This window comes from Sturnira hondurensis, unplaced genomic scaffold, assembly GCF_014824575.4.
Source record: "Sturnira hondurensis isolate 20B ecotype Veracruz unplaced genomic scaffold, ASM1482457v3 Scaffold0007487, whole genome shotgun sequence".
Lineage (NCBI taxonomy): Eukaryota > Metazoa > Chordata > Mammalia > Chiroptera > Phyllostomidae > Sturnira > Sturnira hondurensis.
In genome coordinates, this window is record NW_028080118.1 from 446,013 (window position 1) to 469,439 (window position 23,427).

At 39.9% G+C, this 23,427-nt stretch overlaps 1 protein-coding gene across 1 annotated transcript in view; it reads left to right on the top strand.

The window, feature by feature from the left end:
* Positions 1-22,918, top strand: part of F9 (coagulation factor IX) — a 34,371-nt gene extending 11,453 nt beyond the window's left edge. Inside the window, exons 4-8 of the mRNA XM_037052622.1 lie at positions 371-484; positions 9,531-9,659; positions 12,185-12,390; positions 21,237-21,351; positions 22,100-22,918. Of these exons, the coding sequence (XP_036908517.1) occupies positions 371-484; positions 9,531-9,659; positions 12,185-12,390; positions 21,237-21,351; positions 22,100-22,647 (1,112 nt within the window). The 3' untranslated portion in view covers positions 22,648-22,918. The remainder of the gene's footprint in view (positions 1-370; positions 485-9,530; positions 9,660-12,184; positions 12,391-21,236; positions 21,352-22,099) is intronic.
* Positions 22,919-23,427: the final 509 nt, after the last annotated feature.

Consider the following 23,427-nt stretch of genomic DNA (forward strand, 5'->3'; position numbering starts at 1 on the left):
AGCCTTGTATAGCATATAGATAATAATAGTTGAAGCGATGTGATTTGATTTGGAATTAAATCTGCCACCATTCTATAAGAAAGGACTGAAAATTCTTCTTAGCCTATGCTTCTCCTATACATTTTATACTCAGTCATCTCCCTTTGCATAAACTATGCACATGTCTTCCTCAAGGCAACTTCCTAAGACACTGTTCACCTAAGCACCATTGTCCGGGTTGCTTTTAGAAATACAGAAAGGCAGGGGCATCCCATAAGCACCTAGCTTCCTGACCCTAAAATTAGGATCTTCTTTCCATGGGTCTGTGCAGGGAGGATCATGCATTGTAAACAATTTATCTGCTAATTTAACATCTTAACCTATCTCAAAGATGGAGACCAGTGTGAGTCCAATCCATGTTTAAATGGTGGCATGTGCAAGGATGACATTAATTCCTATGAATGTTGGTGTCAACCTGGATTTGAAGGAAAGAACTGTGAATTAGGTAAGTAACTAGTTTTGGATTACTCATGGTTCAAAGTTTCTCTTTGACAGCAGATGAAACTGGAAAACACAATATTTACATATCATAATTTTCCTTTAAAACCATATACATTTTTATTATGGTAGAAAACAACACGATATCTATACTTTTAAGAAATTTTGAAGTGTACAACACAGTATTGTTAACTACGGGCACTATGTTATACAGATGATCTCTAGAACTTATTCATCTTACATAACTGAAACTATACCCATTGAAATGCAATTCCTCATTTTCTCTTCCTCATTCTGTGCTCCTATATGTTTGACTATTATAGCCACTGCATATAAATAAAAGAATGCAGTATTTGTTCTTCTGTAACTGGTTTACTTTACTTAGCATAATGTCCTACAGGTCCATCCATATTGTTACATATGACAGGATTCCTTCTTTTTAAAGCCTGAATAATATGCCATTGCATGAAACATATTTGCAAAGCTTATAACCATTTATTTTATCTGTAGTCATATTTTCTGGATGAGTTCAAGAAACCATTTTAAGAGCAATAATAATATTTGGTAGATAATAGGTAAAGACTCAATAAAGCCATATGCAGTCAGTATCATTATTATTATCCCAATTCCATGATGATGAAAAAACTACAGATAAAAACAAATGGTCAGGCCAGGAATTGGACTTCAGTTTGACAAAAGCCTATGCTTCTAACTACTATCCACAAAATGCAAAGAAAACTGAACTTGTTGACCTCATGACTAAATTGCTATCAACTTAGGCACTGGAGGTCAAGCAATCGGGGTATGACAAAGTCAGTTCTCTCATATAGTAGACACTTCTCTACACACACAAACCACTTTACATGTAAAACTTATTGACAAAAATCTGAGCTCATACACGGATTACATTGAAACAGTAACATATCAAATTGCAGTTCAGTGTAAATCTTTTTCTCTTATAGCCTAAACTATTTTTTTCTGAGATTTTGGCAATTGGAGCTATAAACCCTCAAAGTCCCTCAGCTACTTGTTTATTACTTCTGGATGCAAGATTACTGGTATTGTGATTGTGAAAATCACACAGTGCTAATGACAGATTCTCTTTCTACTCTGAAACTCCAGAAGAATAGAGATGCAATCCTGGGGAGTGAATTTAACACCACAGGCTGTATGACTAAGGGCAAAGGGTAGAAAATTAGCAGGACTCTATTAAGGCATTATAGCAATCCACCGAACCCATAGATTAAAAAGGCATAAAACAAAATGAAATGCAGCAGCTGCACTTGTCCCATTGAGAAAGGGAAAGAAGTAGACTGCAATGCTCAGAAACCCTTTCAGTATTAAAGAAAAATCCATTGATCATCCTCCTCTGAGATGAAAAAGATAAAAAAGAATAGAAGATAAAAAAGGAGAAGGTGGCAGGAACAAAACACTTTAAAATACAGAAAAGAGTAAATGCAGGTGGGTGAACTGGTATACCTGGCCTGCATTCCCATTCCCTCAGATTTCCTAGTGAGGGGACAAACCATTGCCTGGGCTCCCTTTCCTATGAGTGTGTTGACTGGTTCAACATCTCTTAGGTGCTACTTTCATATGAAAGTTTATGATTTTGAATTCAGATTTAGCCAAATAAATTTGAGCTTGTTACGGAAATCTACAAAAATCTTTGGAATAGATACTCATTTTCAGCTTAAATAACATAACTATTGGAGCTCAGGAAATGAATAACTCAATTAGTCTCAGTTAAAAATGAAGGACACATTATAGTAAAGTATAATTAAAAATAGCATTTTGCATTAAATATTCCTAAATGTCTTCAGTTTAAAAATAAAGTCACTGTAGAGAAAGAGAATAGGACTTCCGCCAAGATGGAGGCATAGGTGGAAACACTGTGCCTTCTCCCACAACCAAGTTTGAATACAACAAAGGTTTGGAGAACAAAGACACAGCCAAAAAACAGAAAATTGAATTATACGGAAGTCCAACAACCACGAACCATTCAACGGGGACAGTAAGAGGGGCGGAGCCAGCAGCAGAGTAGGGTCGTGCAGGAAAGATCCCCAGACCTAGGCGCTCAGGCAGCCTGGACCCAGTCAGTGTGTGGGGCAGACTGACCGCGGTCGCACATTCGCACACAGTGAGATGGACCACACAGGCCCCAGGGGGCGAGGGCTGACGGCGGTGGCACACTCGCATGCAGTGGGACAAAACATGTGGGTCCCGTGACAGTGGCAGCTGAAGCACCTGTGGGGGCTGCGGCAGGAGGCGGCAGATGGGACACCATAGTTCCTCGTTGACCCCGCCCCCAATACAACGTCACAACCCAGCGACTTAGTTGCCCTGCTCTAGTGAACACCTTAGGGCTCTGATCCTGCTATGGAACAGGAACGAACAGCCCAAAAGATGGCACAAGAAGAATTCAAAGTCCCAGAGCCGATAACTCTCAGCAACCAAGAAATTGTCAGCCTCTCGGAACCACAATTCAAAACACTGTTTATCAGGATGCTCACAGAACTGGTTGATTATAGTCACAAATTAGAGGAACATATGAAGGCTAAACTAATTGATATGAAGGGAGATGTCCAGGAAACCAATAGCGATGGAAAGGAAACTGGGACTCAAATCAATGGAATGGACCAGAAGGAAGAACGAAACATCCAACCAGAAAGGAATGAAGAAATGAGAATTCAAAAAAATGAGGAGAGGCTTAGGAACCTCCAGGACATCTTTAAAAGTTCCAACATCCAAATTACAGGAGTACCAGAAGGGGGAAAGAAACAGCCATGAGTGGAAAACGTATTTGAACAAATAATAAAGGAGAACTTCCCCAGTCTGGCAAAGGACATAGACTTCCAGGAAATCCAGGAAGCTCAGAGAGTGCCAAAGAAGTTGGCCCCAAGAAGGAACACACCAAGGCACATCATAATTACACTGTAATTACATCATAATTACATTTTAGTCTTTACAAGACTAAAATGAAGGAGAGAATCCTAGAAGCAGCAAGAGATAAGGGGACAGTCACCTACAAAGGAGTACCCATCAGACTGTCAGCGGATTTCTCAAAAGAGACCTTATAGGCAACAAGGGGCTGGAAAGAAGTATTCCAAGTCATGAAATCCAAAGACCTACAGCCAAGATTGCTTTATCCAGCAAAACTTTCATTTAGAATGGAAGGACAGATAAAGTGCTTCTCAGATAAGGTCAAGTTCAAGGAGTTCATCATCACCAAGCCCTTATTATATGAAATGCTAAAGGGACTTATATAAGAAAAAGAAGATGAAAAATGTTAACAGTGAAAGGACAGCAAACTCACAGTTATTAACAACCACGCCTAAAACAAAAGCAAACCAAGAGGACAGCTAGATCAGGAGTGGAACCATAGAAATGAAGAACACATGGAGGGTTAGCAACAGGGGAGTGGGAGGAGGAGAAGGGGGGAGAAGGCACAGAAAATAGCATAGAGGGTGGGTAGAAAATAGATAGGGGGGAGGGCAAGAATAGTGTGGGAAATATAGAATCTAAAGAACTTGAGACACATGGTTATAAACTAAGGGGGGGAGAATGGTGGGGGAGGGAGTGTGCGGGTGGAGGGGAATGAAGGGGGGAATAGAACAACTATAATGGTATAATCAGTAAAATATATTTTTAAAAAATAAGTTTAAAAAAGAAAGAGAATAGGACTTCTGGCCAAAATGGAGGCGTAGGTAGACACACTGTGCCTCCTCACACAACCACAAGAGGGAAAACAACAATTTTAAAACAAAAAACAACCAGAACTGACATAAAATCAAACTGTATGGAAGTTCCAACAACCAAGGAGTTAAAGAAGACACATTCATCCAGACTGGTAGGAGGGGTAGAGACAGGCAACTGAGCGGAAAGGACTCATGGGCAAGGCAGCAGCTGGCTGACCCAGCAAGGTGGAGGCTAGTGGAGTGGGCAGTCCCACATTCACAAGCTGATAAACCAGGAAGAACAACTGGGGAGAGAAACAGACCATGCAACCCAGGGTCCCAGCACAGAGAAATAAAGCTTTAAACCACCAATTAAAACCACCTGTGGGGATTGAGTTGGGAGAAACTCCCAGCCTCACAGGAGAGTTGTTTGGAGAGACCCAAAGATCATTAGAATGTACACAAGCCCACCCACCTGGGAATCAGCACCAGAAGGGCACACTTTGCTTGTGGGTAGTGGAAGAAGTGACTGAAACCTGTCAGAGAGTGGAGCTAGCACCATTGTTCCCTCTCAGACCCTGTCCCCACATACAGTGTCAGGACACAGTGATGTGGACTACCCTGCCCTGGTGAACACCTAAGGCTCTGCCCCTACTACATAACAGGTGCACTGAGAAAAATAAATTGCCAAAATGAAAGAACAGATCAAAGCTCCAGAAAAAATACAAGTAAGTGATGAAGAGGTAGCCAACCCATCAGATGCACAGTTCAAAACACTGGTGATGCTCACAGAATTGGTTGAATTTGGTTGCAAATTAGATGAAAAAAATGAAGGCTATGCTAAGTGAAACAAAGGAAAATGTACAGGGAACCAGTAGGGATGGGAAGGAAACAGGGACTCAAATTAATGGAGTGGACCAGAAGGAAGAAAGAAACATCCAGTCAGAAAAGAATGAAGAAATAAGAATTCAAAAAAGTGAGGAGAGGCTTAGGAACCTTCAGGACATCTTAAACATTCCAGCATCCAAATTATAAGGCTACCAGAAGGAGAAGAGGAACAGCAACAAGTGGAAAACTTATTTGAACAAAAAATAAAGGAGAACTTCCCCAATCTGGCAAAGGAAATAGACTTCCAGGAAATCCAGGAAGTGCAGAAAGTCCCAAAGAAGTTGAACTCAAGGAGGAACACATCAAGGCACATCATAATTACATTAGCCAAGATTAAAAATGAGAAGAGAATCTTAGAAGCAGCAAGAGAAAAGGAGACAATTACCTACAAAGGAGTTTCCATAAGACTGTCAGCTGATTTGTCAAGATACCGTACAGGCAAGAAGGGGCTGTAAAGAAGTATTCCAAGTCATGAAATCCAAGGACCTACATCCAAGATTGCTCTATCCAGCAAAGATTTCATTCAGAATGGAAGGGTAGAAAAAATGCTTCCCAGATAAGGTCAAGTTCAAGGAGTTCACCATCACCAAGCCCTTATTATATGAAATATTAAAGGGACTTATCTAAGAAAAAGAAGATAAAAATATCAACAGTAAAATGACAGCAAACTCACAGTTATTAACAACCACACCTAAAACAAAAACAAAAACAAACTGAGCAAACAACTAGAACAGGAACAGAACCACAGAAATGGAGATCACATGGAGGGTTATCAACAGGGGAGTGGGAGGAGGAGAGGGAGAAAAGGTACAGAGAATAAGTAGCATAGATGGTAGGTAGAAAATAGACAGGGGAGGGCAAGAATAGTATAGGAAATGTAGAAGCTAAAGAACTTATACGTATGACACATGGACATGAACTAAAGAGGGGGGATGTGGGTGGGAGAGGGTGTGCAGGGCTGAGGAGATAAAGGGGAGAAAATGGGATAACTGTAACAGCATAATCAATAAAATATATTTTTAAAAAGAAAGAGAATAGCCCCAAGGAATGTAAATAGAAGCACAAACCTTCCCTAACAGGTTTTGCTACATGTGCAGGCTACAGTCTACATAATGAAAGTGCTAAGTCTACAACTGGACCTCTTAGTCTCAGGTTCCCCACATTTTGGTTTGGTTGCACTACCTCCACCACCAAGCCTGGCCTCTAGGTTACATTGATCTCTCCAAGCCCATCTTATCAAGACTTAGAAAAATCCTTCCAGCTCAGTTAGTTCAGGAACAAAGTGGGAATTTTCTCAAAAAAGCACTTTTTCTCAGACACTAGAGGACAGCAACAAACTTCTATTTATGCTGTTGTTTCAAACTGAACTAAAGACTAATCTCAAAAGTTCCTATGTAGCACAGTTTATGGAGTACCTTGGCCCCTAGTCTCTTGCCGCATCCTGGCTTCAAAAGGGAAGGGAGATTTCCATTGTTCAGAATATTTGGTTTTCCTTTTTCCTTGTCCATGAGGCTCCTCTCCCATGAGAAAGGTACAAATATTCAGGACATGTTTTCTACTTAGAAGAATAACCATTAATTGGCTATTGTGTCCCTTTGGCTAGAATAAAGATCATTGTATGTCCCCAGATGTACACATTACATCTGAGTCCTTTTCGGATAGATCAAGGTCTGTAAGAACTTGGTCATTCTTGTCCTTTCTAAGAATACAAGAAGCGTTTCCTCATATAAGAGCATAGAATCAGACTTGGGAAAACCACATAGAGTTTCCTCATATCTGTTATACATGCCCAGCACCAAACCAGACTGGACCTACCGCCTACCTCTGTTAACTTATCACAATCTCATATTGACTGAACATTTTCCACAGGTGGTATTTGATTTGGCTGAACACTTTAGTACTGCTTTGAAACAACAAAATGATAGCTAGCCTCATGAAAGAGCCAGGAATGGAGTCACTATGAGTGAGGAGAAAGGTCTTTAAAAAATAAATAAAAAGGACCAAGTGACATCTTTTTGGATTATGCACTTAATGAATTATTGGTAGCAAAAGTTTAACGCTCAGGCTGGTTTCTCTCTGTCTATCTGGCAACTGTTGATTGGTTATTATTTCCTGAAGTGTCAGTAAGGAATATGAGCTAATTATTAGCAGAGCCTATGCCAGCCTGTGTAAAATATAATTCAAAAATTTAGGCCTCAAACCTTGAAACTCCATAATAGCTGAGGCTAGTGTGGCTCAGTGAATTGAGCACTGGCCTGTGAACCAAAGGGTCACCAGTTTGATTCCCAGTCAGGACACATGCCTGGTTTGCGAGCCAGGTCGCCAGTATGGGGCACAAAAGAGGCAACCACACATTGATGTTTCTTTCTTTCTCCCTCCCTTTCCCTCTCTCTAAAAGTAAAAAAATAAATAAAATCTTTTTTAAAAATTCCACAATATACTCCAAAACCATGCAGTCACTCTGTTAGCCTGGATTCCACCAGAAAAAAAGGAGTCTGTGATGCAAGCTTATTCATATGGTGTGCAATTCTAGGGAACAAGAGTAAAGGACAGGGGAGTGAGGCAGTGGGGAAAGGAGACCTACAAGATGAGTCTTCTCTTCATCCACAAGGGATGAATCCCATCCTGGGACTATTTTTCAAGAATCCATATCAATTGGCCTCAAGATAGTCCATCTAAGAGGGGGAAAGAAGTGAAAAAATGTGTCCATCAGCATCTGTCTCCCATTGGTCCAAAGTTCAGCCCATGAGTTGAACATATCTCCAGCTTATACATGCTGGGATATTTGGAAAGTTTATGTGGCATCCCATGGCTCAGCATCAACAGTGAAGTGCCAAGGTAGGAGATGAGAGGCACATAGTACAGATATGATTATTCAAGGCCATTCAAGGCCACACCTATGAAGTCAGTGGAAGTCTGTGGAGAACTGATCACCACAGTGTTGCGAGAAGACACAGGAAAAGCTAAGAGGAATTAAGATGGTGCATAGGAGGTATCTAATACAGTCATTCATTTTTAATTTTTCCATGTTCTAACTGCAGTGATAAGTAAGGATTTCTATTGAAAGTTGTACTGCTGTTGAGCATGTAGGTAAGGCAGAAGGTGTTTTCTATTCACTGTGTTCCTCTGCTACTCTAGAGACAAAATAGGCCCAAGAGCAGAGCCTGTTTCTCTTAACTCAGTTGTCTCAGCTAGCAAGCCCTGAACCATACTATTTCCTGTTACTGAGATTGCATGGGAGAAACAAAAGGAAAGCATGGTAATTAGAAAATATGAAATAAACCAAGTATATCAGGAACCACAGTTCATGTAAAATGGTCTTGATGACAATATTCAGTCTGGTGTTAAAAATCAAATTGTATCTTGTGGACAAAAGAGATACCTGAAATGAAAATACACCGGTAGGCTAAATTAAAGGGATGTAAAAATATTTTTTAGGTACATACTAACAAAAAGTAATGAGTGAAGCAAACACTATCAGACAAAAAACAATCCAAGACAAAAAGCATTACAAGAGACAAAGAAAGATATTTTATATTAATAAGGGCTCTTGTGTAGGAGAGTAAAGAAAATGTGAGCCACTGAAATGCTTCTCAGTATCAAAACATAATGTCTTTGGCATTTAGCTACCTTAAAGGACTCTATTTCGTTCTCTTGTGTTGTTTCATAGCCCCCTCAGCCAGCTTCAAGTTTCCTTTGATAAATTGGGTTATATGAAAACTATGAACTTCTATTTAGCAAAATATACTATGTAGTGTGAAAAGGCAAGTCACAGATTCAGGAGGAGAAATATTCATCACATGTACCCAATAACTGGAACTCTCAAACACTGCTGGTAGGAATTTAAATGTGTACAATTATTTTAGAACACTACTTGGCAGTATCTACTAAGCCTGAACGTATGATCCAATAATTGCACTTCTAAGTATATATCCAAGAAATACGCATGCATATATTACTGAAAGACACATACAAGAAAAAAATTTTAATTTTATTTATTTACTTTTAGAGAGAGGGGAAGGGACGGAGAAACAGAGATAGAGAAACATCAATGTGTGAGGGATACGCCTATATGTTGCCTCTCACGTGCCTGCAACTGGGGACCTGGTCTGCAACCCAGGCATGTGCCCTGACTGGGAATTGAACCAGTGACCTTTTGGTTCCCAGAATGGCACTCAATTTATTGAGCCACACCAGCCAGGGCTTAATAAACATTTTTAATTTTAGTACATGATTTCTTAAAAGTAGAATATCCAAACCTTCAGTTTTATGCCAAATCAAATATATCACTGGCACCATTTTATACCTTATGAAGAATATTTTTAAACATTTTATTTTATGTTTCTACTCAGCTCAAGGCTCCCCTCACCCAGCTTTTCTCCAAGAATGTTACCAGTTTATACTTTACCTATACCTGAGTCAGCAGTTTCATGTACTTTTTTGAAATGCATGTTAAATAATGTTATTGCTGTTGATTTTGCTTTCTTTCAGATGCAACATGCAGGATTAAGAATGGCAGGTGCAAGCAGTTTTGTAAAAAGGGCACTGGTAACAAGGTGCTTTGTTCCTGTACAGCAGGATATCGACTTGCAGAAGACCAACAGTCCTGTGAACCAGCAGGTCAAAATCTAAATAAGTTTTTTTCTAAGCTTGGTAGATATACTCTCCAAATCTGTACTTGAACTGTTAGCATTTTAACTAGCCTTCATAATTATAATCCCTACTCATTTCTACTTCCTTTTGAAAACATAGAAAAGAATAGTCACTTGAATTGGAAAAATTAATTTTTCCAACTGCATCATCATTTTAAAATAGAAATTCTATAAATGTGTTTAGTCTGAATTTTTCCATGTGTCCAATTTTTTCTCTGACTTTTATGTCATGAAGCAATTGGTTTTATATATTTGTAATTCATCCAGTCAAATTAATGTACTAATCCTATGCCATGAAAGATACATAAATGATTGATTGGTAGGCTTCTAGTATAAGGATGGTGAATTTTAAGCATAATTCTGCTAAAGTGTGGCTGATTTCCTCTGAGAAAGTTATTTCCTGTCCATGGGTCTCAGGCTGAGTTTATACCCTTGGCATCAGAATAGTTCCAACAACCATCTGTTTTAAGCTGTGCCAGGGTGTTCAGCACAGTCCGTCTATTCAGCAGTGGTCAAAGCAGTGTTTCCCAGTCATGTCAACCATGCTGCCATGTTGACAGCTGCCTATCGTATTCAGAACATCAGTCCTCCACACTCACATTACTTTTGTCTGAAAATGAAAGCAGTAGAAACTTTGATTTTTTAAAAAATAGGCTCTGCAGGATCAATTTCATTTGATAAATGAGGGGCCTTTTTGAGGCAATATACAATTTCCTTTGCATTTCCGAAACCTGATATCTTATTAAATTGGTACATTAAAGCATGCCTCATTCCTCTGTAACTGGGTTCGATACCTATCTCAGCAATGCACTCGGCAGAGGAAATTAAAGAAAGGACCAGAATCCAAGAGTATTCATGCTGTAACTAAAATAAGAAGTATTTAATGCTTCAAGGCACTGCCTGCCTATCCTACCTGGTTCCTCACTGCTTCAAAGCCAGCCTACCTTGGAAGGAGAACGTATGTATGTTTCAGTGTACATGGATGGCATAGTAGCGAAACCCTTATAAGCCCTTCTATGTTATGAGAGAAAATAATTGAGAACCACCTCCAACTATTATTGTATCTGAATATAGCCTTAGCTTTAGCAGAATAAGTAGGCCAAACCTAAAATAAGCTTTTCTGCCTTTCAATAGTAATGGTCCCTTTTCTCTAACAAAATACATAAGTATTTTGAACTAATTTCCTGTTTTCCCAACCACATGCTGCCTTCATGATACTTTGCCACAGCTGGTTGCTATAGAAATGTCTGTTATAAGGAATGTGGCTGAAAGGAAAGTGAGAAATAAAAATGAAATGTAAGGTGACTTTGCTTGACTACAAATTTCCATTCTGGTTGTTCCCAATGCATCAGAAGACAATTTCTGTTCTTTTTATTTATTTTTTTATCCTCACCCAAGGACATTTTTGTCTCATTGCTTTTAAAGAGAAGGGGAAAGAGACAGAGAAAGGGGACAAGAGGACACGTTGATTGGTTGTTTTCTCATATGCACTGCGACCAGGGCACACACCCCACAATCGGGAATCAAACCAGTAACCTAAATATGTTCCCTGACAGGGAATTGCACCTGTGAACTCTTGGTCCACAGGACAATGCACGAACCAACTGAGCCACACTGGCCAGGTGACGATTTCTTTTCTTTAGGAAATAAACCAACCAAAGGTAATAAAGTGGCCAGTTCTCATTCCCAGGTGGATATGGCTGTAATAATCATATTAGTAATTTATTTGGTTAATACTTGACAGCCAGGTAATTAAATCACAATGATCTCTCACCCAAGAGATACTTAAAATTCACCTTGGAATCTAGAAGGCATTGTAGTCTACAAAAGAAATCCTGTTAACAATAAGCAGCGGGAGTCCCATTTACCTAATTCTGAAGTTAAAGTTACATGGCACCAATCATCAGATTTTCATTCAGGGAGAATACTTGAGAATGACTTTTTAGTTTTAAAAAAAACTGCCCTGACTGCTGATGAGGCTCAGTGGGTTGTGAGTTGGGCAACATCCTATATACCAAAAGGTCACTGGTTCTATTCCCAGTCAGGGTTGCGAGCCAGGTCCCCAGTCAGGGGTGTGGGAGAGGCAACTGATCAAAATTTCTTTCACACATCAATTTTTCTCTCCCTCTCTTTCTCCCTCCCTTCCCATCTGTCAAAATAAATAAATAAAATCTTTAAAATACTAAACACAAAGTCATTAGACTTTATAAAAGTCTTACAAAATTTGATTCTGGAACTCTTCTATTTCTTTAAAGATGATGAATTCCTGAATCAAATGTTTTTTTTTCATGAAGGGTTTGAAAATTTTCCATTAAAATAATTCAGTTAACCTTTTAGTTTGAGACTATATTCATTGATTAATTTTTTTTAAATATTGATGGGCCTACTTTTCAGAAGTGACAAGGATGGGCTTCATTTTTTATCTTTTGTAATACATGTTCTGCTTGTCAATGAGAAATATTCAAATATTAATTGTTTTTTCTGTTTTTCTAGTGCCATTCCCATGTGGGAGAGTTTCTGTAGCACTCACTTCTGACAAGCTCACCCGTGCTGAGACTATTTATTCCAATAGGGACTATGAAAATTCTACTGAAGATGAAAAATTTGAGGATAACATCACTCAAAGCACCCAACCATTTAACGACTTCACTCGAATTGTTGGGGGAGAAGATGCCACACCAGGTCAATTCCCTTGGCAGGTACTCTGTATTGATGTGTTGTAACTGGAGTTCAGAGGGCAAGGGGCAGGCCAGGTGGAGGCTGAGGCTAAGACACTAGGTAGACTGCCCTGGCTGGTGTGGCTCAGTGGATTGAGTTCCGGCCTGCAAACCAAAGGGTCACTGATTTGATTCCCAGTTAGGGCACAGGCCTGGGATGCAGGCCAGGTCTCTGGTGGGGGGCACACCAGTGGCAACCACACATTGATGTTTTTCTCCCTCTCTTTCTCTTTCCCTTCCCCTCTCTCTAAAAATAAATAAATAAAATATTTCTTTTAAAAGACACTAGGTAGTCCTATCAAGGTGAGGGAAGCATTTAGGCAAGTTTCAGCACTAAGCAATATGAGGAAGCCTTCATGGGGTCCAGGGAGCTGGTGAAAGAGAAGTCCAGAGACAGCTACTATAAAAGGTCAAGGAGAATTTGGCACCAAGGAAATAGAGTAGCAGGATCCCAGACAAGCAATAGGGAGGGATGGAAGTGAGATCACAGGTACTGGGGTTCAGGATGCTACTTTAGCTTCTGCCCCTGTGAGAACTGGTAAGAGTCAGAAAATCTCTAGGTCCCAAAAAAATTGTATTATTTCAAAGGAATTTTATAAAGGACTCAAGTAAGAAGAATTAAGATAAGAACTGGGTAATTGGAACCAGGGTATGAGATACCAGCTTGATCTAAGGCTGTGGTTCTCACAGTGTAGTAGCATCAGAATCACCTGGGAACTTGCTAGGAATGCAAATTTTCATGCTACACCCTAGGCCTACAAAATCAGAGTCGGTGGGGGGGGGGCGGACAGTAATCTGTGTGCTGTAAATACTTTGGATAATTCTAATGTACACTACAATTTGAAGCCACTGGCCCAAAGACAACACACTTATTAGAGAAATTAAGGTCCAAAACCCCAAACAGTGGAATCATGGTACCTAATTGCACATTGCTCCAGATGTGATCTGCAGACAACACATATGAGAATCAACTGTGCACATTTTGGGGGCAACATCCAAGAGCTAGACTTGTAGCAAAGCCTGAGTTGTAATTAGCTATAGCTAATGCCTAAGTGATTCCATCAAAGAGAAAAAGTAGGCCCCAGAGGCAAGGAGTCAAGCCAGTCCTTGTATAAAGTTGTGCTGTCAAATAAGATAATTACTAGCCATATGTAGTTATTTAAATTCAACTACTGTTAAATCAAATTCAAAATGGATTTTCTCAGTCCATTTCAAGTGCAAAATATCAACAGGTGGCCAGTGGCTATACCATATTGGAAAGCACAGGTACAAAACATTTCCATCATCATTCTATTGGACAGCACTTATAATAGCTGAGTTTAAGATAAAAACTCCTAGTGGCCACAATCATGTAATTTTGTAGTATTCTCAAGAATGCTTCACTAAACCTCTACTGAGGTTTAAACATTTGCCATAAAAAACAATTGCTTTAAAGAATTTTTAATCACCAAAGAGGTTAACAATTTAAGCCAGGATCAGGTAAATGTCCCTGGGTTTAACACTAATGAAATTTTCTGAGACTAGCTGTGTCTCTACCCAGGATTCTTTAGATTGCCTGCTATTGTCTAATACAATGGGTAAGATATTGAACCTATCCCTGGAAGGTAGAGATTTGGCACAGACATTGTTGTGAACCAAAAGGTCATTGGTTCAATTCCAAGTCAGGGCACATGCCTGGGTTGCAGGCCAGGTCCCCAGTTGGGGGCATGCAAAGGCAGCCAATTGATGTTTCTCTCCCTCTCTTTCCCCGACCCTTTCCCACTCTCTAAAAATAAAGAAATAAAATATTTTCAAAAATTTCAGCTCTAAAAGTAAAAAGCTGAATTAAGAATGCAACAAGTGTCTGAGAATTCCGTGAATGCTTGTTATTGAACCATTGGCACAGAATGTTACTGAAGGGTTGTTGATCATCATAACCAAAACTTTATATTTTCCTTTCTTTTACCTCTGTTTTTAATAACATTTGTTGGACTTCATCTTATAAACAGTAAGATATACATATGTTCCTTTATATACCTTCTGTCCCCTACTTAAGCATCCTACCAGTGCTGCTACCTTCATCCACCATGACCCATTCCTTCACTTACCCATGTCTTTACTTTCATTCATGACTCTTCATAAGACTGACCCTTGACCTTGTTCCTCAATGTGTCCTTGAACAATCCCTCTTGGGTCAGCCACTATAATTATGCTTCATTCTATTTAACATCTATGTATCTAATTCCCTATAATTTTACTACTTGTGTTCTTGTGTATTTTCATTCATTCTGTATCCAAGTTCCATGGATAAAGGTGCTTAGAACAAAAAAAATCGACTTCATAATTATTACCTTTCTTGGGCTTGTGGGACATAAAGCAGTACCTGGAGTGGAGGACTCAGTCATCCAGGGGTATTTCATTAGCTAAGAAGATGACTTCCCATTAAAAAAAAAAAACAGGATTATTTTTTAAAATCCCAGAATGCATGCATTGCAGGCTTAGCATGGTTCCCTTGTCAACCCAAAAGGAAATGCAAATGCATTTAAAGCAGAGCTAAAAAATGGGGTTTTATAAGCTCTCAATTGAGTTATATAATCTGTTCCCCATGCATCCCCTTTAAGCCAGTTGCTTGCCAATTTTTTAAAATGCCAGTCCTTCCTAATAGAAATTTTACTATAGCAAACTATTTTTTTTCTTTTAAGCAGAAGAAACTATTAGATGATGGTACAGTTGTATTGTGAGAAAGAAGGTATAAATGATACACATCATTTGAAATCTGTCATGTCCTCCTTACTGAACACTGGTAGTTAAGTATACCTGTTCTCTCTTTTCTATCAAGTCAAGCTAAAATCATTTGTAATGTTCAAGATCACTCATACATATGTGTGCACACACACTTTCACTTCCTATTTCACCCACATGAAGTAAGATTACTGACTGGAGAATTACAAAGTACTAGGTGTTTGTTCTTAACCAAAGATAAAGAACTGTGAGCTACTTTCTAGGATACTCGAAAAACACCAAGTTGTATTTCTTCACTGTTTCTGTCCATCTCCACCCCCACCCAATTTCTCATGTAAGGTTACCTGTTTTAAAAATATGAGATAAACCGAGCATACAAAAGTCGTTTTTAGACAAAGAAGAAACAAAATTAAAACAAACCAGAATCTATCATTTGTGGAAGAGCCAGCTCCACCCCATCATGGTTAATCTGCAGGGTGGAAATACTTGATTTGATTGCAGACAAGACTGCAGTGCACCTGCTACAGCCAAGGCATCAAGAGGAAACAAGCAACAGCTGGGGTTTCAAAGGCCAAACTATTCTTATGGCAATGAAATAGAAAGTCCTGTTTAGCAAGGTCACCTAGCAAAGAGTGATTTAAAATGCTGATGCTTCAGAAATAAGGGGGTGGGGAGATAAAGCAAACATGTAAATGTAGAGATTCCACAAAGAACATAGGGAGATGACTTTCATCTGGAGTAATGAACAGTTTGAATGAACTAGAAAGGTTTAGTCTGTTAAAGAAAAGCTTTAAGCGATCTGTTTTGCAAGAGCTAAAGTGCCACTGGGGGAAGGGAAAGATGACTTCTTCTTCGTGGGTTTACAAGTGAAAGTTAAAGGCAGGTAGGCAGGTTTTGGCCTTGGTTCCGAAAGCCCTTTGCAGCCACAGTGTTGGTTATGTGGGCTAGGCAGCTTTGGGAGAAAATGCTGGTTGAAACAATGTTTGTCTGATTGTTCACTGGGGACAGCAGTGGTGCATAACCCCACGAGGGGAATGTTGAGAGCACTGGTTCACCTGGGGAGAGATTAGAGTAGGCTAGGGGACAGCTTTGACACCTTAAGGAGCTATGTACACCTTCCATGTGGCCCCTCCACAATTGCATTTATTTCTTACCTTATTCTGTTTAGGACTTTCATCTCCAGGACTGGAGGCAAGGGCTCCACAGCAGCCACTGTGGTTGCCACAGACGCTTCAAAGAACAGCTATTGGTTCCAGCCTGCAAGGCTCTGACCCAACCCCCAACCTCAAAGGTGCAGGCCAGCTAGCCTGACCTCAAACCCTCATCCACTTTGACAGAAGGCCTGGAAGTGTGAGGGAGGTACAAGGCTAATTTCCTTCATTTTCCCTCCAGATGTCTGGTGGTGGGCTCAGAGCCACTTTGAGAACTGGGGGAAAGGAAGCAGGAACTCTGCAGGGACGCCTCAGGAGGGAAGAGAGGTAGCTACAGGGTTTAGTGAAAGGCTATTTCCTCATGTCAGTATAGCCTCAGCCTCCTTATCGCAGTGGGAACTAAAACAACACTCAATTTTCATACAGCTACATAGGGAAGCAATGGAAACTCTTGAACATTAGGGGAAAAAGGGAAATCACAACCCTATACTACAAGACATCTTAAAAGTGAAAGATTTGATGAAGTGAGGCAGCATTGAGACTTTCCAAAACTTTCATTTGGTTTTGGTCCCATGACCTTGAGCCTGTCAACTGATCATTCTGAGCATGCTCAAACTTACCCCAAGTACCTTATCCCACGTCTTCTGCTTCAGCTTAGATCTGTTTGCCCCTGAATGCCAAGTACCTGGTCTTCTGTTTTATCAAAGACAGAATACAATGGAAGCCACGGTGTTAAGCTTTCCCTATCCTTTATATTAAGTTGTATCATATGCAATTGCCTGTATTTAAATGTTTTAACAGACAAGATATGTTTATTCTTTAGTTTATTCTCAGCCTAAACAACCTTAAAATGTCTTAGTTTTTTTCCCAGTCTGGGCTTTCCTCAACTTTGGCTTGAAGCTGCCCTTAAAGGTATGCAAGCTCTTGACTGTACAGCTACTTGCACAGACCCAATTCTTTCCATTCTATTAGGACACACCCATGGCAGACAGCATTTGTATGTCATGCAAAGTTATCATATGTATGAACCAGAACTTTTCCTTTTGCGGGGGGTATTGGAAAGAAGATGTTATATCAAGATCCTAAGACTATAGCAATATCTTCACCTTGAAAGGTAACCCTCTATCATAGCTCAGTTGATAAAGTTCCAATTAAGAGAAATAAACAGATGACAAACGTAATCTTACCTGGCCTCACAAAACTATTTTGGACAGAACATTTGGACTATTATTCTCTAGGATAGTTTGATGAAATCTATTTCAATGACCAGTCTAGTTCACCAGTCATTCAAAACTGAAAGTGAGCATCACCTCTGTGCCCAGAAAAAAATGAAGTAGGGCTTAGGGCTTAGGGCTGAAAGTGAACATCCCCTCTGGCCACAACAAGCTACACACCATTCAGAAATGGTTTTGCTTTTTATATGAGAATGAGTATGCAAATATAGAAAAAAATATTGTAAAGCTGGAGGTGGCTAGGTAGGCAGAATAAAGGTTTACTAAAATCACAGGGAAAGGCCAGGCTCAAGTTGAAAGTTTAGGAAGTGAACAACAGGGCAACAACTGTCACACCTAAGTTGGGATTGTCAGTGAACAACACCAGAACAGATATGTAAATGTGTATTTTGTATATGCATGTAGGTGTATGCAGTGTGTATCTGTTAGTGTCTGAAAGGGAGAAAACAGGCTCCTGTTAGGACATTACAAATATTAAAATGTTTGACAGGTCAGAACTCAGATGCCATGCCTAAAACATATGCTTTCCCATTTTTCCCATCATTCTCCAAAGGGGACGCCTTACAAGAAGTTGTCCTTGGCCAAGCAGACAGCTCATCCCCAAATAGTTAATATTTAGATAGCTGTGACCCCGAGGTGGTCAAGCAAACATTCCAAAACCAAGTCATTTATAATATCTTTAAATGCAAATATATTTTAGGAATTTTCTTGGCAAATATGTTTGCTAAAACATCAAATACCAATCAGGGATTGGCCAAAAAAAAAATGCTCTTCAGGCATAAAAGAACACAACCCTATTTCTCAGTCATCCACCAGGAAGCTGTTGAAGCTCCAGGCAGCAAGTCTTTGGCAGGAGTCAGACTGCCTACATCATAGTCTCTCTGCCCACGGGCTACAGCAATCATTCGATCTGGCCTAACTAGCACATTTTGCCAAGAGATGTCTATGTCACCTCTGACACAGAGGAGAAGCCCACTTACATCACTGCTTGTGCATTCTTAACTCCAGTTACTTGAACAGAGGTATTCAGTTGTAACCATTAGGACCAATATAGAATAGTGTTGCCCAAATTTGCTTGGTGATGAAAATCACTTGGGGTCAGGACCAGCTTCATGAGCTTGTGACCATTGCACAGGGCCCTGCATCCAGAAGAGTCCCCCATTTAATCTTCAATGTTTTGCATTTGTGTTTTATGACTCAAGTCCAATGAGACAATGAGATATAGATGGGCTACAGACTTGGAACCTGGAATCACTGTAATCTCACTTCTCACACCCCAAGGGGATGTATTTTGGACCTCCCACTCCCCTGTCTCCTGGTGCCTGGTCCAGCCCTGCCTCTTCCTCCTAACACTTGCCCAATGACCACGGCCACCCCCCAACCCATGGCACACAGACATATTCTCCTTCCTCATCCCCAATAGCTACCATAGTCATCTTCCTCCTGCACAGTCACAGGGAAGGTTGAGATGGGTGCACACACCCTACGACATCTTTGGAGGGGGAATGGCCACATTACTTCTCAGGACCAAAAGTGTGTCACAGAAGATTTGGAGGGTGAATTGTAGGGAAAGCTGCTTGCCCATCTCCATTCCAGATACTGAGCACATACTGACACGAAAGTTGCAGTCCCTTGGGAATCCCTGTTCTGTGAATGATTGCTGCATTGGGCCAGTGGGAAGGGAAGATTGACCTACCCTTACCACTGCTGGGCATAGGGTACCAGCCAGGTGTGAGGAGGTTACATGCACTTGCATGCTAACTTGCTGGATGCAGCCCCTGGGCACCTGTCAGTATCTGCCCTCCCAGTAAGTATCACCCATTCCTGAGGGAGCAGGACACTAAATAATAAATTAAAAACACCCTGATGGGTTGCCAGAAGCCACAGAAGGAAAGGAAAAATTTTGTATTTTAATGTCTTCAATGCTATTTTTCTTGGCTTTTAAACAGGGGTCCTGCATTTTCATCTTGTAGTGAGTCCCACAAATTATGTAGTCCGATCTGGCCAGAATGAGCACTTTTAAAACATACAGATCACCTGTCCTTGGGGATTCTGAAACAGTTTTTCAAAATTATGTGTAAGGATATTCCAGAGACCCTCATTTTCTCTCTCCCCACCCCCCCCCCAATATTCTGATTAAGTCTTGGTTGGCCTCCAAATCTGCATTTTACAGGCATCCCAGGTGATTCTACCACAATTGGCCCACCAACCACACTTGGAGAGATACTGGGTGCTTAGAAACATAGCTTCCGGAACCAAGAAAACTTGTTTGCATCCTAGCTTTGCCACTAACCCTAGGGTAATTAATGCACATATTCTAAAGCTCAGTTAGCTCAGTATAAATGATAATATTAATATCACTCCCCAACATGCTGTGAGTATTATATATACATAAAACACTTAGCACCAACATAAGCAACTAGTAAATGTTCCCCCCAAATGAAGAAGACTGTTAAGTCTAGGTGGTGTGTACACTGAAGTTTATTATATTATGTGAGTTTTCCTACATTTTTACAAATTTGGAAGTAAAAAAGCAAAAGCTAGAATGAGAGGGAAAGCTAGAGTATGGAAAAGGGGGTCAGAAGCTTGCAATGAGTCAGCCCCATGGGTCGTGGGACACTGGTGTTCCTGCATCTACGACTTAGTGGGTGTTCAATTGAATTCAGGACAAAAAGAATCTTCACTAGAACATGTCCCAAGGACCTTTTCAGACTCACACTGAAAGAAACTGACCGTTCCTTTCTCCTAGTGTATGAATGGGCTTATGCCTGGGGCTTTGTGTGCTTTATGTAGTAAAAGAGCATCTATTCACAAGAGCTAGTCGGAGTCCACAAAAAGTTTATCAAATGTTAAGTGTGCCCTCTAGCGTTCACTTTCTTTGGTTTCCTCCTGAAGAGGTGGATCAAGGACTTTGCTTACTTTGGAAGTGAAATTCTCCAAGTTGATCTAGTCATTGAGGTGGTGAGAATATTCACTGTCTGCCCTGATTATGCCATGAATGTGCAGATGAAAGACTAGAGTGGCTTCTTCTCCAATAATGCCCAGGCTCAAAGCAGCACCCAAACACCTTTGTCCACTGTGCCTCAAAATAAGGCACGGCTAAGTACAGTGTTTAGGACAAAGACAGCTGACAAATCTAGCCATGGACAGTCATATATGGTTAGGGACAATGGAAGGAGTGAATGAGTGGATGGCCATAAACATAGCCCTTATGGAGGCCATAGGTCTCAGTTCATAATATTCCAGTTTATAAATGGCTTGAAAAGACCTCCTTTAAAAAATCAGTAATTTTTCTCTTCAAATAACCTGCAGCAAAAAGATTTCCTTATGTAAGGACAGGATACTCAAATAATAACTACTGAGCTCACGGAGTCAAGTCAGCACATTTGTGAATGTACAGTTCTAGCCATCGAGAATCTGATTCACCTGGAAATGGAATCTGGGGGTCCCAGATTTCGAGGAGAAGCTGTTCCCTCATATTTGCCTCATCTCGAGCTCCCCCTGGCTCTCACTGCACATTCTTTTCAAGACAGTTACAGGAATGGCTTTTTTGATTATGCTCCAGGAACACTAATTAATCTGTGATGCTGACATTTTCCAGAAACACTCCAGTTCTGCCAGCACCTACAGGCCAACTTTTTGACCACTCCTATAAACAGCACACATTTATTTTGCTCTGAATCAAATTTATTATGTTTTAAGACTTATAATTTTGTTTCCACAGGTCATTCTGAATGGTAAAATTCAGGCATTATGTGGAGGTTCCATTGTTAATGAAAAATGGATTGTAACTGCAGCCCACTGTATTGAACCTGGTGTTAAAATTACCGTTATTGCAGGTAAATAAACAAAAGGATAGTAGTCTGCAGCATCACTAGATCTTCTATAAGACTAGTATATCACATTTTACCAAAATCTAATAAGATCATTGATAAATAAGCTGGGTTAATCGTAGAAGGGCCATATTTTCAAAGTCCAACTTGTTTTATCCTCCAAGCTCTTCAGAGTTCTTTTTGTGTACTCATATTAGTACTCACTTTATTGGGAAACAATCCTATATTGATGTCACTACAAGACTGAGCCTTCCCAAAAGCTGTGTCATATCACAGATCTTTGTATTGCTGGTCCCTGCACAACCTGTAGTGGGCCCTCAGCTAACATTTTAATGAATGACCATAAAAAGGGGCCAAAATACTTGCAATTGGGAAAGTCTAGAATAATTCATGACGAGTAGATTATCAACTGTGAACAACGTTAAGACCTGTAACAGCAAGGGTGAATGAAACCATCTCTATGATGGGTCTTAAATCATGTTTTTGTCTGAAAACTATGCATTGGCCCTCGTTACATTTTACCCAAATGATACCAATGTAAGATTAAGATCTTTGACACTTGACTGCCAGTTAATTCAGTGATGCTGAGTAGACACTGAAGGCGTTTCTTTATGTGAAAGACTATTTGTGACTGAAGATAAATTTATTTTCAGTGGGTGAAATGCTAGTTAAGTAATTGATGCTTGGTGGACACTTGGAAAATGTGTCTCTATGGAAAAGACAGTGACTGACAAAAAAAATCTGTTTTCAATAGGTAAACATAACATTGAGATGGAGGAACAAACAGAACAAAAGCGAAATGTGATTCGCACTATTCTTCACTACAACTACAATGCAACTATTAATAAGTACAGCCACGACATTGCCCTTCTGGAATTGGATAAACCCTTAATGCTAAACAGCTATGTAACACCTATTTGCATTGCTGACAAGAAATACACAAACATCTTCCTCAATTTTGGGTCTGGCACAGTGAGTGGCTGGGGGAGAGTCTTCAACAGAGGGAGATCAGCTTCAGTTCTTCAGTACCTTAAAGTTCCTCTTGTTGACCGAGCCACATGCCTTCACTCCACAAAGGTCACCATCTATAATAACATGTTCTGTGCTGGCTTCCATGAGGGAGGGAAAGATTCATGCCAAGGAGATAGTGGGGGACCCCATGTTACTGAAGTGGAAGGCATCAGTTTCTTAACTGGAATTATTAGCTGGGGTGAAGAGTGTGCAGTGAAAGGAAAATATGGAATATATACAAGGGTATCCCTGTATGTCAACTGGATTAAGGAAAAAACAAAACTCACTTAAAGAAAAACGCATTTTTAAGATTGATATATTTGGGGTTGAAAATTAACAAGGTCATTTACTAACTAATCACTTTTCTATCTCATCAAATTTGAATATATACATTCTATGAATATTGTTTTTTCAGTTTATGGGAGAAGTCTATCTAGAATTGATATTTTACTAGAGTAAGTAGATTAGAAAATGTAATCACTTGAGAAATACAGGGTCCAGCAGAAGTAAGGCCTGCTTGAGTGTGGTTGGTATGGAAATATTGTGGGTATAAATAATTTATAGTTTTAATTTGAACATTTCACCTAAAATGTCCTATGGTGTGCTTGAGTGTGATATTGTTGTGTTACAGAATTACAAGCTTATGATTTTGTAATAAAAGATTTTGTAATAAAAAAATGTTATTTGTGCCAGACCTGTATGCTGTGGTAAGAATTTGTGGCCATAACAACACTGGAAAGTTAACTTCTTTATCCTGCCCATCAGGCATTATGTTTATCCACTGAAGCAACTTCCTGATTCTCCTTCCTTAGCAGCATGCCATGTTCCAGATCTTTCTTACCTTTCCCACCAAAATGCCAACATATATTAGGAGTGTATCCAGGATATTTGGTCTAGTCCATCAAAATTCCAGCACTACACTCATAAAGGAAAAATACAGGAGCAGCTGACAGGTTAAAACTCATAAGAAATACTACTTCTTCTGTATCCTTATTTTTGCACCCTTTAACTTTCCCAACTTCTAATCTCCAAGTCAGTTTTTTTTTCTCTCTCTCTCTCCCCTTCCCCCGA